General features: G+C 47.4%; 1 protein-coding gene across 1 annotated transcript in view; it reads right to left on the bottom strand.

Annotated features, from left to right (window-relative positions):
- The window catches only part of TNS4 (tensin 4), a 31,678-nt gene extending 16,656 nt beyond the window's left edge, over positions 1-15,022 (bottom strand). Inside the window, exons 1-3 of the mRNA XM_043962529.1 lie at positions 14,943-15,022; positions 7,877-8,463; positions 598-1,030 (exon numbers count right to left, since the gene is read on the bottom strand). Of these exons, the coding sequence (XP_043818464.1) occupies positions 598-1,030; positions 7,877-8,348 (905 nt within the window). The 5' untranslated portion in view covers positions 8,349-8,463; positions 14,943-15,022. The remainder of the gene's footprint in view (positions 1-597; positions 1,031-7,876; positions 8,464-14,942) is intronic.
- Between the last annotated feature and the right edge of the window lie 584 nt (positions 15,023-15,606).

Raw genomic sequence — 15,606 nt, 5'->3', positions numbered from 1 at the left:
GGTTTTAGACTTTAAAATAATGCATTTTGTTTGGCACTTTTTTTTTTTTTTTTTGCTGCGGGGCAGTGAGGGTTAAGTGACTTGCCCAGGGTCACACAGCTAGTAAGTGTCAAGTGTCTGAGGCCAGATTTAAACTCGGGTCCTCCTGAATCCAGAGCTGGTGCTTTATCCACTGCCCAACCTGGCTGCCTCCGTGGCAACTTCTTAATACAGTATCATGGTGAGGTGGAAAGAATGCTGCATTTGGAGGCAAGATTTGGGGTTTGACTCCCATCTTAGACCCTAGTCAGGTTAGCTCTGAATGAATATGTTACCTAACATCTGAAATGTGGGCAAATGTGTACTGGCTGATCTTCAGTAGAGTTCTCCTAGAAGTCTTGTGTGTAGGTCAGATTTCTAGAAAAAGAACCCCATTTTAAACATATGAGCTCCCTATTTAAATGAATTCTTTTGTAAAGTGAAGAGCCCTTAATTTGCCTCAGGGGAATAATACCATACATGGGTTTTTTCTTAAAATGAGGCACACCTACGACAGTCCCCAGCAGAGGTTGATTTGATCACTGGGAAGAGATGGGGAGCAAGCAAAAATGGACGTACCTGCCAAACACATAGCTGGTATCAGAGGCTGGGCTGCTGGACAACAGAGAAGCCCCGCTGCCCCTCTGCAGGGCCCAGCTCCCCAGGGAGGACCTTGGAACAGCTCCTGAGCCTGGAGAAGCTTCTCGGAGTAAGCTCTCACTCTGAAGACCAGGGTTCTCGTTCTTGGGAATGGCGATACCGGGGGAGGAGGAGGGATGAGATGATCGCTCTCCCCCAGAGGGTGGGGGTTGATGAGGTTGGTGATGCCCCCTACGTTGGCTCCCAGAGAAAATGAGGCTCTCGCTGCTGGCACTTTTTTCACCTCCCCTGCAGAGGAGGAGGCCGCCACTGAGGGGCGATCCGCAGGAAGGGATAACTGAGGGGCTGGCACAGTGTTGAGGGGGTTCTTGGCACCTTGATTTGGCAGATGTCACCTCAATATACTTGATATCTTGGAGAGAGAAGAAGAAAGTCAATGATATTGTTTAGACAGCTGTGCTCACGCTAGAACCTCTCTAGAAGAAAGAAGGGGAACTTCATTCTCAGGAGATGCTAGAATGTAGGAACCCTCTCCCCAGACTCCTCTGGGCACACAATTGTGAGGCCAGGCCATTGCTATTCCTTCTCTCTGTTTCACGACCCCCATGCCTAGCCTAGATGCACTGGAGTGGGATCCACCAGGGCAGTTTAGCAGAAGAAGGCTTGAAATCTGGCTTTTTTTTGGGGGGGGGGCAGGACAGTGGGGATTAAGTGACTTGCCCAGGGTCACACAGCTAGTAAATGTCAAGTGTCTGAGGCCGGCTTTGAACTCAGGTACTCCTGAATCCAGGGCCGGTGCTTTATCCACTGTGCCACCTAGCTGCCTGAAATCTGGCTTTAACAGTTACTAGCTGGGTGACCTTGGGCATATCACTTAATTTCTCTGAGGTCTGGTTGGTTTATCAGTAAAATAGGGTATTGGCCCAGATGATGTCTAAGATGTGGCTCTAAATTTTATGGTCCATTTCCTCTAACCCAGGACCCTGGAGACATGGTTCACTTCCTGTTTGCTCTTCCTGTCCTCACCCCCGGCCCCCCAGGTAAGGGGAAATCTGTCTCTTTGCGCTATCCTGGATGTGTCAGCACAGGCGTTCCTTATTTTGGAGCATCACTGAGACCCACCCTCTGTTTCCTCTTTCTGTCCCACTTCTCTGGTTCTGGCCCTCCCAGAACCATCACTGGTTCCTGCACTTGGGCCTCTAGTAATGGCTGCAAAGCTTGTGCTTGTAGCAGCCTGTAGGAGGGTGGGGCCCATTATCTGGCCCCTGCTCAGCACTTCTGGCTCTGTCCTTACCTGCCCATTAAGACCTTGCCTTGCCAGCAGAGGATGGTGGTGATGGTGGGACTTACGTCAGATGGGGGAGTCAAGGGATTGGGCTTGGCCTAGGTCTTCTGGGTGGGTATTGACAGGAGGGGCTCAGTCTGTGTCCTTCTGACTGTCCTTAAGCTAGAGTGAGACTCTCGCCACTAAATGGAATGAAGGGAGGAAAGTGCTTTGAGTTTGCTAGAATATAAGGAAGGAAGCACAGTGCTTGGCCCATAGCAAACACTTGGCTTCATTCAGAGCTAGAATTTCTCAGAGCACCACAGGGCCTTTGCCTGGGGTGAGGGTGGCTGGACATAAACCGTGGGGAGTAACCTGCCTTATTTGCTCTTTTCTAGAAGGGCCAGCTGTTAACCCTGAACACTGCCCAATAGTCTGGCCCTGGGTCGGGGGGAGCATCAGAGCAGCTTTGTAAAATTTCTTACTGGTTTCACTCCTACCTTTTCCTTTGTTTCTGGGACCCTGCCATTTCTAGGGAGTGAAAAGGGATCTGGGGTTGGGGAAGATGCTACTGGAAGGGGAGGTGGATAGGTAAACTGAGTCACTGCTGCTGTCCTGTAGCTATCAGGAGGTGCATACGGTTGGGAGTGGAAGAACACGGTGGATTTCTCCACTCCCATAACCAAGGTGTGGCTCTTGTTTATCAGGACAAACAAAATGAACCCGCAGGGCACCCATGCAGCCAGTTACTAATGGGCAAGTCTGAACTGAGCACTGGGTCATTTGCCAGGTGCCAAGGGCAGGAGCAGACAGGATGGAGGGAAGGGGTGATGGTGAGTTATTAAAATGAAAAGCCTTTTACTGTGGACAAGCATTTACCTGGAAGAAACATGTTGAAAAGGGAAATATGGCAACATACTTAGAAAGAATTGCTCAGCTCTGGGCATCACATTTTAAGAGGGATGACATGAAGCTGGATGATAGATCTAGGCTCTAAAAAAGATCTTGGCAGGAGAGAGGGTTGAGTTGAATTGAATCAGGTGAAATTTAATGAGGACAAATATAATATAGCATCAAAGGGTCATTGATCCAGAGTTGGAGGGGACTTCAGAGGCCCATCATTTTCCAGATGAGGAGACTGAGAGCCAGGCAGGTCAAGTGACTTGCCCAAGGCCACTAAGTTGGACTTGCCCATGTGCAAGATTCTGTGAAAATGGACAAGTTTGAGTTCATCCAGAGGAGGCTGACAAGGATGATAAAGGATTTGCTAATAAGGTCTTATGGGAAATGCCAGACTGGGTGAATCAGAAGCCAGAATTGAGGCTTCTGGGAGAAATATTAAGTCTTAGATAGGTAGATGATACTACTCTCATGTCAGAAAGTGAAGAAGAATTAAGAAACCTCTTGATGAGGGTGAAAGGGGAGAGTGTAAAAGTTGGCTTGAAACCTAACCTCAAAAAAACCCCCGAATCCCTAAGATCTTGGCAACTGGTCCCATCACTTGTCATATAGAGGGAGAAGAAAGGGAAGCAGTGTCAGATTTTATATTCTTGGGTTTAAAGATCACTGCAGACGGTGACTGCAGCCACGAAATTAAAAGACACTTATTCCTTGAATGGAAAACTATGGCAAATCTGGACAGTAAGCATATTAAGAAGCAGAAACATTACTTTGCTGACAAAGGTCTATATAGTCCAAGTTATGGTTTTTCCAGTAGCAGCGTATAGCTGTGAGAACTGGACTGGAAGGAAAGCCGAGTGCCCCAGGATTGATGCTTTTGAATTGTGGTGGTAGCGAAGACTTTTGAGAGAGTCTCTTGGACAGCAGGGAGGTCAAATCAGTCAATACTTAAAGACATTAATTCAGGCAATTCACTGGAAGCTCAGATACCAAAGCTGAAGCTTAAATATGTTGGCCACATAATGAGAAGATGAGACTCATGGAAAGGACCCTGATGTTGGAAAAGACTGAAGGCAAAAGGAAAAGGGCATGGCAGGGATGAGGTAGATAGATGAGTCATGGAAACAGCAAACATGAGCTTGGGCAGACTTAACATAGCAGGCTGTATAAAGATCAGTGAAAGGAATTGATAGTATTGGGCATGGAGAAGGGAAGAGTTGGGAAGAGGATGGGAGGGATGTTGGGGGACATTGTAGTTGTCTTGGAGTATCTGAAGGGCAGTCATATGAAAAAAAGAAGAAACAGTATGGCACAAGGGCCAGAATGCTGGACTTGAAGTTAGGAAGACCTGGGTTTCAATTCTGCCTCAGACACTTACTAGCTGTGTGACCCTGGGCAAGTATCTAAAACACTCCTAGCTTCCGGTTTTCATCTGTAAAATGAAGGTATTGGATTAACTGGCTTCTTGGGCTCCTTCTTGGGCTACCTACAAATCTGGGGGCCTCAGGCTTGATCTCTGCTTGACCCTAGAGATGACAACATCTAAGAGTAATAAGGAGGTTTTCTAGAAATGCAGAGTTAGGTGTGATGGAAGAAAAAATAATTCCTGGCAATTAGAGCCACCCCAAAGTGTAATGGGCTGCTTGGGAGGGGTGTGAGTTCCCCTTTATTGTAGGCATTCAAGAAGGGGCTGGATGGTCACTTGTTTCTTTCTTTCTTCAATTGGGGTTAAGTGGCTTGTCTGGGCTCATACAGCTGCTAAGTGCCTAAGGCTGGATTTTTTTGGGGGGGTAGGGTGGGGCAATGAGGTTTATGTGACTTGCCCAAGGTCACACAGCTAGTAAGTGTCAAGTGTCTGAGGCTGGATTTGAACTCAGGTCCTCCTGAATCCAGAGCCAGTGCTTTATCCACTGTACCACCTAGCTGCCCAGAGAAGTTTCTTTTCTTTTTTTTTCTTTTTTTTTTGTGTGTGAGAGGCAATTGGGGTTAAGTGACTTGCCCAAGGTCACACAGCTAATGTCAAGTGTCTGAGGCCGGATTTGAACTCAAGTCCTCCTGACTCCATAGCTGGTGCTCTATCCACGAAGTTTCTTAATGAGGTATGGTTTGAACTGACTGGCCTCTGAGGTACCTATCCCATTCTGCTCTCTTCTTCTCCACCTAATCCATTTCTCCAGTGGAAGCTAATGATCCCTGATGGCTCATAACGCCCAGTATTCTCTTCTCAAGAGGAGTAACTAGGTTTCCTTGAATCTCAGAGGCCCCAGGATATGGGGATGGGGGGAGAAGAGATAGCAGGAGTCCTCTCTGCCAAAAGGATTTGAAGTTGTTCCATGGCCATTAAAGCTCCCCCTAGGGTGCATAAAACACCCACCTAATGTCATTAATAACCCCCATTAAAATAGTTTGACTCTATTAACAGTAATTAGCCCCTAGACTCTTTCTCTTGAGCAACTCATCATCCCCAACTGGCCCTAACAAGCAATAATGACCATCAGAGGAATAATTATAGTTTTCCTAACTGTCATGGAAGGTGGCCTAAGTATGAGGGGAGAGGGAGGAGAAATGAGTGGGCAGAGGAGAGGGGTTAATCCCCATGCCAAACCCTAACTTTAACTTTTAGAGTCGGATCTAAACCTGGGGCGGGGTCATGGGGGCTGTTGTTTTTCCTTTGTCCTCGAAGAGAGGGTGATGTCTTGACTTGCAAGTGCATTGGATTTCAGTGAGGCAGCGCTGTGCAAAGTCACCAGCCTCACTCTCTCCTCCAGAATCTTTGGAGTTCAGTGGCAAGACAAAAGTCAAGATGACTGGCAATGGCCCACCATATTATAACATTATGAAAATCAAAATCAAAGGCCTTGGGGCGGCTAGGTGGCGCAGTGGATAAAGCACCGGCCCTGGATTCAGGAGTTCCTGAGTTCAAATCTGGTCTCAGACACTTGACATTTACTGGCTGTGTGACCTTGGGCAAGTCACTTAACCCCCATTGCTCCGCCAAAGGAAAAAAAAATCAAAGGCCTTTTAAGAAAGGAATGAAAATTAATTGGAGACTAAATCTGGGGTTAAGGCTTAACTGAATCTCCACCTGATGCCAGTCACAACACTGATTCCATTTCCGATTCTCCTCTTGACCTTAACTTCATCCCTAGCACCTACTCTCACTTGAGCCTGAATGTGGGCAAGTCAGTCATCTTATCTCCCTGGGCTACAGTTTCCTCTTCTGAAAAATGAAGATGTTGAATAGTCCTTTCCACGTCTAAATTTCTCTAATGTTAACAATCCTCTTGTAACTCTAACCCTAATCTCATATAACTGTTAGGCTTCAATTTGTTGCTGTTGTTCAGTTGTGCTTGACTCTCTGTGAACCCATCTGGGGTTTCCTTGGCAGATACTGGAGTTGTTTGCAATTTCCTTCTCCAGCTCATTTTACAGATGAGGAAACTGAGGCAAACAAGGTTAAGTGATTTGCCCAGGGTCACTCAGCTAGGAAGTGTCTGAGGCTGGATTTGAACTAAGGTCCTCCTAACTCCAGGCCCTGTGCTCTATCCACTGTGCCACCTACCAGCCCCCTGGGGTTCAATATCCACGTGTATATATAGTAGAATAGATGCTCCTTGACCCTCATGCCACAGAGGTCTGTCTGAGTCCTGCAGGTGAGCTGAGTGCCTTACTTAGAGTTCAGAGGAATGGTGAGGACCTCTTGGTCAAGGTTTCAACTGAGAAAGGAAGCCAGATTCAAAGATGTTGTTGAATCACAGATCAGCTCAACTCTGTAGGATTCAGCCCTCACGGGGGTGGGGGTGGGGGAGGTGGGTAGGAATGTTAGGGAAGAAGGGCTTTGGGGGATCCTAATCATTGGGCATTCCCTATACCCTCATCCCACCCCAGGGGCCCCTTGGAAACAGAGGGAGACATTCCCATCTCCCAGGCTACATCTTACAATCTTAGATTTGGGAGGGACCTGAGCTTTCATCTAGTCAGGAGTCCTTAATCCAGGATCCATGAGGTTTTTTTTTTTTTTTTTTTTTTTGGTGAGGCAATTGGGGTTAAGTGACTTGCCCAGGGTCACACAGCTAGTAAGTGTCAAGTGTCTGAGGCCGTATTTGAACTCAGGTCCTCCTGAATCCAGGGCCAAAGCTCTATCCACTGCACCACCTAGCTCTCTCCCCCCTCCCCCCCCCCCCCCCCCCCCCCCCCCCCCCCCCCCCCCCCCCCCCCCCCCCCCCCCGCCAAACATGAGTTAAAAAAAAATACTTTGATAACTGAATTTCAATAGAGTTAAGTTTCCTTTGTAATTCTATGTTATTTATTTTATGCATTTAAGAGCATCCTTCTGAGAAAGGACTTAAAGGCTACCATAGGTGTCCATAACAGAAACTTATTACCCCATGATCAAGTCCAACCCTCTCATTTTACAGATGAGGAAACAACTTGGCCAAGGTCACATGGATAGTCAGTGGCAGAGCTGAGACTGGAACCCAGTCCCTGTGACTTCAAATCGGGGGCTCCTCTGAGAAAAATCTCTCTTCCTTGTAGTAGGACAGTGTCCCTTGTTTTTCATGACCAGGTACAAAGTCATTCTATTTTATTTAGAGGCACCTGGATGGCTTAGTAGATAAAACACTGGGCTTGGAGTCAGGAAGACCTGAGTTCATATCCTGGCCCAGATACTTACTAGCTGGGTGATCCTGGGCAAGTTGCTTAAATTTCGGTTTGCCTCGGTTTCCCTATCTGTAAAATGGGGATAATAATATCACCTTCCTCTCAGGTTTGTTGTGAAGGTCAAATGAAATAATACCTGTGCCTAGCACAGTGCATACAGTAGGTAATAAATGCTTATTTCCTTTCTCCTATTCAATAGGCCCTGGGCATGCCATTTTTTTGTGTGCAAAGGCCCCCTTTAGCAGTCTGGTGAGGACTAGGGCTCCCTTCTCAGAATAATATGTTTAAAGAACAAAGGAGACCGATTAAATTGAAATATAGTTATCACTTTTTTTTTTCCCAGTATGCAGACCCCAGGTTTAGAAACCCTCTTCTTAGCCATGGTCTTGCTCTGTCCTCCTTCCTTCACCTCCCTTTCCCTGGCATTCTTACCCAAAACTTCAGGCTCTTCCTTTTTGCTCCTTGTTACCGTAGCACTTGGGGTTGAGACCGGGTCTGCTCCAGAAGGCAGAAGCTCAAAGTTAGGGTCAAGCTCAAGTATCATCTGGTTGAGGCTCTCCAGGGAGAAACCAATGGAGGAAGCCAACTCTTCTGTCCAGCCTGTGTCCTGCTGCACCCTGGGCTGTGGGAAGCAATTGGACCTGGTGGCTGCCATTGTGGTCTGTCCTGCTCCAGTGGGGTGGAGGCTCAGGATACAGTTGCCCCTGCTGGGAAGTGGCTGTCCCTTACCTGGCGCGGGGGCCATCAGAACCTGGGCCCTCCAGCCTTCAGTGGTATAGTACGGACACTGGGGAGCTAGGTTGGCGCTCCGGGTGGGAAGAAAGCCGTTCTGGCTCTCCTCTTGAGGGCCTACACAGACAGTGTGGCCTGCTCTCAGCACCTGGCTGGACATCACTTGGGACATGGTATGTGGAGACCTGTGGCCTGTGGTTCACCCTTTCTTCTCAGGTCTCCCTGTCACGGTCCTTGTTCCAGTCTCGATCAGGAGGTAATCCTCAGCTTTGAGTGCCCAAGGAGACCTGGAAGAGGCAGGGCACAAGAATAGATTAGGCTGGATCATTTAAAAACACTGTTCCTGGGGCCTCAGACCACTGGGCTTCCAGATTTCAGGCCCCTCCACGACAGCTTCCCCAGAGCAAGGAGGCAATGAAGTGTCATGAGGAGAGCTTCAGGGTAGGGGTCCTTAAGCCTTTCTATGTCCTGTACTCCTTGGGCAGTCTGGAGAAGCCTGTGGGGAGCCTTCTTGGAATCATGTTTTTAAAAGTATAAAGTAAAATACACAGGATTACAAAGAAACCAACTCCGCGGAAATAAAGATGTATTTTTTCCCCTTTCCAAGTTTTGCCGAGTTAAGAAATCTAGTTTTAATTCTAAATCTGAAAGCTTCTTAGCTGTGTGACCCTGGGCAAGTAACTTAACTTCTCTGACCCTCAGTTACCAAATCCCATAGGGATAGCATCACCTAGATGGTACCTGGAACAGCTAGATAGCTCAGGGGATAGAGGGCTAGGACTGGAGTCAGGAAGACCTGAGTTCAAATCCGGCCTCAGACACTTACTATCTCTGTGACCTTGGGCAAGTCACTTAACCTCTGTTTGCTTTAATCCACGGGAGAAGAAAATGGCAACTCATTCCAGCATCTGCCAACAAAACATGGACAGCATAGTCCACGGGGGTCATGAAGAGTCAGACATGACTCAACAACAGCAACAATAACACATAGTGCCTACCTCAGAGGGTTGTTGTGAAGATTGAACACAACCCCCTCATTCTGCAGATTGTGGAAACTGAGGCTTGGGGAGGGGAAGAGATTTGCCCAAGATGACAGGCATAGATAGTGGGTAACCCAAGTCTTTTGACTCCCAAGTTTTTCCGTGACTCCATGTCTCCCTCTACCCCTAGGACAATGAGGGTTAAGTGACTTGCTCAAAGTCACACAGCTAGTAAGTGTTAAGTGTCTGAGGTCGGATTTGAACTCAGGTCCTTCTGCACCAGGGCCAGTGCTTTATCCACAGCACCACCTACCTGCCCCCTCTGTGACTCCATGTTAATAATAACTGAGATTTATATAGAGGACCAACTCGAAAAGGGTACGAAGCACTTTACATACATGACTCAACTGTGAATTCAACCAGTATTTATTGTGTGCCTACTATGTGCCAAGCACTGTGGTGAGCTCTGGGGATACAAAGGGAGAACAGAAACAGTCCTTGCTCTTGGGGAAATGTAGATTCCTTTAACAGTTTTTAAAATGTATATATTTTTTGTTTTTACATAATAATAAATAATAATAATAATTATTATTTATACAAAGTTTTATGGTTTGCAAAGTGTTTTAAAATATTTTTTCATTTTATCCTTACAACAACTCTGGGAGATAGGTGCTATTATTATTCCCATTTTACTGATGAGGAAACTGAGGCTAATAGAGGTTAAGTGACTTCACCAAGGGTCATATAGTTAGTACATATCTGAAGCTGGACTTGAATTCAGGTCTTCTTGACTCCAAAGTCCAGTGCTCTATGCTTTGGGCCACACTGCCTCCCAGAGAGCCAACCCTTCTGGATGGGGACTGGACCTGATATTATTGATATGGCATTGAAAATCCACCTCTGGGTCTTCCTTTACCAATGCAAGTCAGTATTTTCTGGGCAACTTAGTGTCTTAGCAATCTGAGAGGTAAACAAAGTAGCCCAGGGCCACAGAGGCAGTAAAGCTGAGGACCTGAAATCAGCTCCTCGTGGCCCTGAAGCCAGCTCTCTATCTGCCATGCTTTGACCTCTCTCACATCTTCTGACCAAGTATAAACAAGAGGGCAAAAAGGAAACAGCTCAGCAGAGTGAACTGACTCACTGCAAACGTTTGGCATTCTATGCCACATTCCACATTCATAGTTCAGAACTTATCTTCTTTTAGGGGGGAAACAACTAGTATGTAGAGAGTTAAATAAAAAAGATCTGCAAAGGGGTTTCAAGAGAGAGGGTGCCATCCACTGGGGGCATCAGGGCAGACTCCCTGTAGGAGGTGGCATGTAAACGAATCTTAAAGGAAGCTTACTTTTTCACAACAATCCTGTGAGGTAGGCGCCAGAGAGATTATTATCCCCATTTTATAGATGAGAAAATGGATTCTGGGAGAAGAAAAGGGGTTTGCTCAAGGTTACACAGCTCCTAAGTGACAAGGGAAGGATTCTGAATTCAGAACTTCTTGCTTGACTCTAAGCCTGGCACTCTGTTCACTTCATAAGCTCTTCTTCTCATCTGGGTGAGAGCTTCTGGCCCCTAGCCAAGTCTGCCTGCCTTCCTGCCTTCCTTCCTTCCTTCCTTCCTTCCTTCCTTCCTTCCTTCCTTCCTTCCTTCCTTCCTTCCTTCCTTCCTTCCTCTTTCCTTCCTTCCTCCTTCCTTTCCTTTCTTTCTCTCCTTTTTCTCTCCTTTCTCTCTCCCTTCCTTCCTTCCTTCCTTCCTTCCTTCCTTCCTTCTTTCCTTCTTTCCTTCCTTCCTCTTTCCTTCCTTCCTCCTTCCTTTCCTTTCTTCTTTCTCTCCTTTTTCTCTCCTTTCTCTCTCCCTTCCTTCCCTCCCTCCTTCCTTTTCTTTCCTTCCTTCCTTCCTTCCTTCCTCCTTCCTTCTTTCTCTCCTTTTTCTCTCCTTTCTCTCTCCCTTCCTTCCTTCTCTCCCTCCTTCCTTTTCTTTCCTTTCTTCCTTCTTTCTCTCCTTTTCTCTCTTCTTTATTTCCTTCCTTCCTTCCTTCCTTCCTTCCTTCCTTCCTTCCTTCCTTCCTTCCTTCCTTCCTTCCTTCCTTCCTTCCTTCCTTCCTTCCTTCCTCTCTTTCTTTCTATCTTTCTCCTTCTTTCACATAGAGAAGCCGAGGCCTGGTTTTTGTTTGGCTTGAGTCCAGACTGCTTTTTGGCTGCTATGATTGGCCGGGTTCCATTTTCCTGATTCACACTAGGATGGGTCTGGGATGCTCGGAAACCCCTGTCATCTTGCTACGGCAATGAGAGGAATCATCCTTGCCAGAGAGCTAGGAGGAGGTTGTTGTGTTATAGAACTGATTAGGGGAAAAGGGCACAAGAGGACAAATCCACCTTGACAGGGTCAGGCTCACTGCTCCCAAGGTGTCATGGACACTCAAGCTGCTAAGGCTGAATCTTGGAGGATGGCTATAAATGGAAATGGGAAGGAGCCAGAGAGCTCTCCTTCCCAATACCTAGGCTCAGGGCAGCTGAGGATACTGGGAGATGATTTTTTTCCATGATTATGCTCATGTTGTTCTGGTGTGTCAGGATAAGATCTCAGAGCACCTCCTAGTATGTATCCTGAAGGGGTGGCATTTGTGAACTCTGCCATAGCTCCTGTGCTCCTGGGAGGATGGGTCAACTGCCTTGAGTTGTGTTGGGTAGGGAGGGTATTTGGAAAGGGAGCTCTGTGCAGACTCAGGGTGGAGACCTGGTTTCTAATCGTAGCTCTTTCTTGCTGGGTGCCTTGGGGCAAGCCACGTTCTCTTTCTGGGTCCCACTTTTCTTTCTTCTGTGTCAAATGACAAGATTAGTATTGAGAGAGTTGGGCTACTATGTGCAAGAAACAACAGGAAGTGTTTGGCACAGGTGACAGAGAGCTGGGCTCAGAGTTAGGAAGACCTGGGTTCAAATCCTGTCTCTGATACTTAGTGGCTGTATGACCCTGGGTAAGTCACTCTACCTGTCCATGCTTTAGGCTAACAATACTCAAAGAGTGGTCTTCAAACACCAGGAGGGGGTCCCCAACACCCTTCAGGGGGCCCTTGTGATCAATGACAATTTCATGACAATACTAAGATGTTATTTCTGTAACTCACATAAACAAAAACTCTTTGGGGTCCTCAGTCATTTTAAAGGATGTACTCAGGTGTTCTTTTCTTTTCTTTTTTTGTGTGAGGCAATTGGGGTTAAGTGACTTGCCCAGGGTCACACAGCTAGTAAGTGTCAAGTGTCTGAGGCCGGATTTGAACTCAGGTACTCCTAAATCCAGGGCTGGTGCTCTATCCACTGCGCCACCTAGCTGCCCCCATTTTAAAGGATGTAAATGAGTTCTGAGGCCAAATCTAGGACTATTGCTCTAAGTGACTCTTTAAACTTTAAGGTCTGCATCGGTGGAGGGAATTTCCTGATCTGGGAATTCTCCACACAAGGGAAGTCCCCAGTTCTGTTCCTATCTTCATAAAATAAAGAAGCTGGACTAGAAGATCGCATTTGAATTCAAACATTTCTGCAACCCCATGAAATGCAGTCTTTCCAAAGACCTGACTAAAGGTATAGTCCCCCCTCCCTCCCCCATTCTTGGCAGTCCTCCTCCCTCGCCCCCTCCCCCACAACATTCTCTTTTCTGAAATGGGAAAATGAGAGAAAGAGATGATCTAAGTCATGGAGAATGACAAGGGCAGGGGCAGGGATGGAACGAGATCTCTGAATTCTCCTTGCTTTATGTGGTTACTGAATGAAATCACTAGAACCTCTGGCTGCAATAATCCCACAGAAGGGATTGTGTCTCTACCTTGACTCTCCCCCAACACTCTGAATGCTTCTTGGGGGTGAGGCCAGTTGATGTTCAGTCATGTCTGATTCTTTGTGACCCCGTTTGGGGTTTTCTTGGCAAAGATACAGGAGTAGTTTGCCATTTCCTTCTCCAGCTCATTTGACAGATGGGGAAACCAAGGCAAACAAAATCAAGTGACTTTCCCAGGGTCACACAACTATAATAAGTGTCTGAGAGATTTGAACGCAGGAAGATGAGTCTGGACTCCAGGCCTACTCTATCCACTGTGCCACCTAGCTGTCTGGGGTAGGGACAGTGAGTAATCAGTCAGACTACTTTCTGACTGCCAAGGTGAGGCCCTGGCTCTTCCATCTATATCCCTCAAGGTCCAGCACTGGGTCTTTGTTCTTTGTCTCACACATATAACAGGGGGGCAGGTTTGTGTGTATGTGAGGAAGAGCATGATATAGTTAGTACTCCAGCTCCCTCCTCTACATGTCAGAGCTACTCATTTTAGAGGGAGGAGTGCTTAACCCCTCAGGGCTGAGCCCCTCTTCATAGATCTGGGGAATGAGGTAGAGGGTTTTCAGGAAGATAATGAGTCAGAAGCATGGCTAATAACCCCTGAAGGGTAAATATAGTAGGTGCCAGATGGTATAGCTTATTGAGGAAGGGGGCGTAAGAACTCATGGAAAGAATTCTGGCTCTGGAGTCAAAAAGACCTGGGTTCAGATCCCAACTCTGCCAAATTATTAATTTATTCTTAATTAATGAATTAAACTGCACAATTTCCATCTTTGTAAAATGAGAAAGGTGGAGTAAATGCCCTCTAAGGTCCCTCTAAGGATCAGCTAGGTGGTACAGTGAATAGAGTGCCAGGCCTGGAGTCAGGAAGACTCCTCTTCCTGAGTTCAAATCTGGCCTCAGACACTAGCTGTGTGACCCTGGGCAAGTCACTTGACTTTGTTTGCCTTGGTTTCCCCATCTGTCAAATAGGCTGGAGAAGGAAATGGCAAACCACTCCAGTATCTTTGCCAAGAAAACCCCAAATGGGCCCACAAAGAGTAAGACACAACTAAAACTACTGAATAACAACAACAAAGGCTCTTTCCACTTTGCAATCACAGATAACAAATCTAACCCTGTTCCTAGAAGCTAAGTCTTCATCAACATCCTTCCTGGTTCTCCTGGCATGTGATCTGAGTGATCTGGGCTCATAGGATCACAGAATTCAGACCCTGGACACCATCTAGTTCTGTGCCCCCTCTCCCCCTTATTTTATTTATGTTTTTTTTTTTTTTAGTGAGACAATTGGGGTTAAGTGACTTGCCCAGGGTCACACAGCTAGTGTCAAGTGTCTGAGGCCAGATTTGAACTCAGGTCCTCCTGACTCCAGGGCCGGTGCTCTATCCACTGTACCATCTAGCTGCCCCTTCTCCCTTATTTTTTTTTTTTAAAGATGATAAAAATGAGGCTCCCAGAGGTTAAGGGAACTGCCCAGAGTCTCACAGACATTCAATTTCAGAGCACAGATCTGAAGCCAAGTCCTCTGACTGCTGTGGCTTGGGGATTTTCCAGGGTCCTCCAAGTAGCAAGTGGCAGAACCAGGGTTCAATATTGACTCTCTACAGAGATGGCTAGATCCTTACCTTTGACCCACCTTTCCCCCATTAGATTGTGAGCTCTTTGAGGGTAAGGGCTGCCTTTTTGTCTTTCTTTGTATATCCTCTTCAATCTTTCTTTCCCTCTTAGTCCCAAAGAAAAAAATGGGCTGGTGATGATGATATAATAATGATGAGAATATGAACAATCACGAATATTTAGAGAGCCCTTCGCAGTGTTCACGGGGGAAGACACAATGGGTTAAAGATAGGAGAGGATAACTACTTCTACCTTCCCCGCCTCCCCCCCACCCCAGTCCCATTTCCCCCGCTTCCCTCCACTTCATTACCCCAAAGGCTTAATTAATCTGTGATTCCGGAGGCTACCTGTGAAACAGCTGCCTGGTCTGCCGCGGCTCTCGTGCTGTAACTGGTCTCCCGGGACTGAGGCGGGCTCGGCGGCCAGGTGCGGAGTGTACTGAGGCTTTAGGCCACCCCCCACTTCTTAAAGAGCATCTTTCCCGCCCTCCCTCCCGGGCCCCAGCACATGGCCTTGACAGCAGATAGACGCCCCTCCCATCTACTCCCCTCCCATATACTCCCCTCCCTCTCAGATTTCTGGCCGGCCTCAGGTGTGCCTGGAGCGGGACAGGGGCGGAAGTGAAGCAATGGGGAGCTGGCATAGGAGTTCACTGAGGCGGCAGGGCGGGCGCCCGTGGGCATCGGTGGGGATGGGGAGGTAACCGGTTGGGTGTCTCCGGAGCTGGACTCGCCTCACAGGCACCAGCATCCCAGCTGCTCCGGGCTGCCTCTGCTTGCAGACTAGCGGTCTCAGGCCAGGAGTGGCCCCCTCCCATGTATATAGCAAGAATGTTTTACGATCAGGTGCCCAGGAGCTCAGCCGCAAGGGGTGATGTGATTGGAAAACAGAAACCAGCTAGCTTCTTTACGCTCCGAATTTCTCCTAGCACTTTTTTTTTTGGGGGGGGGGGCGGTACGGGGCAACGAGTGTTAAGGGTCACACAGCTAGTAAGTGTCAAGTTTCTGAGGT

The sequence above is a fragment of the Dromiciops gliroides genome, chromosome 4, assembly GCF_019393635.1.
Source record: "Dromiciops gliroides isolate mDroGli1 chromosome 4, mDroGli1.pri, whole genome shotgun sequence".
NCBI lineage: Eukaryota > Metazoa > Chordata > Mammalia > Microbiotheria > Microbiotheriidae > Dromiciops > Dromiciops gliroides.
Note: the sequence above shows the minus strand (reverse complement) of the source record. Positions and strands in the feature narration are given on the sequence as shown.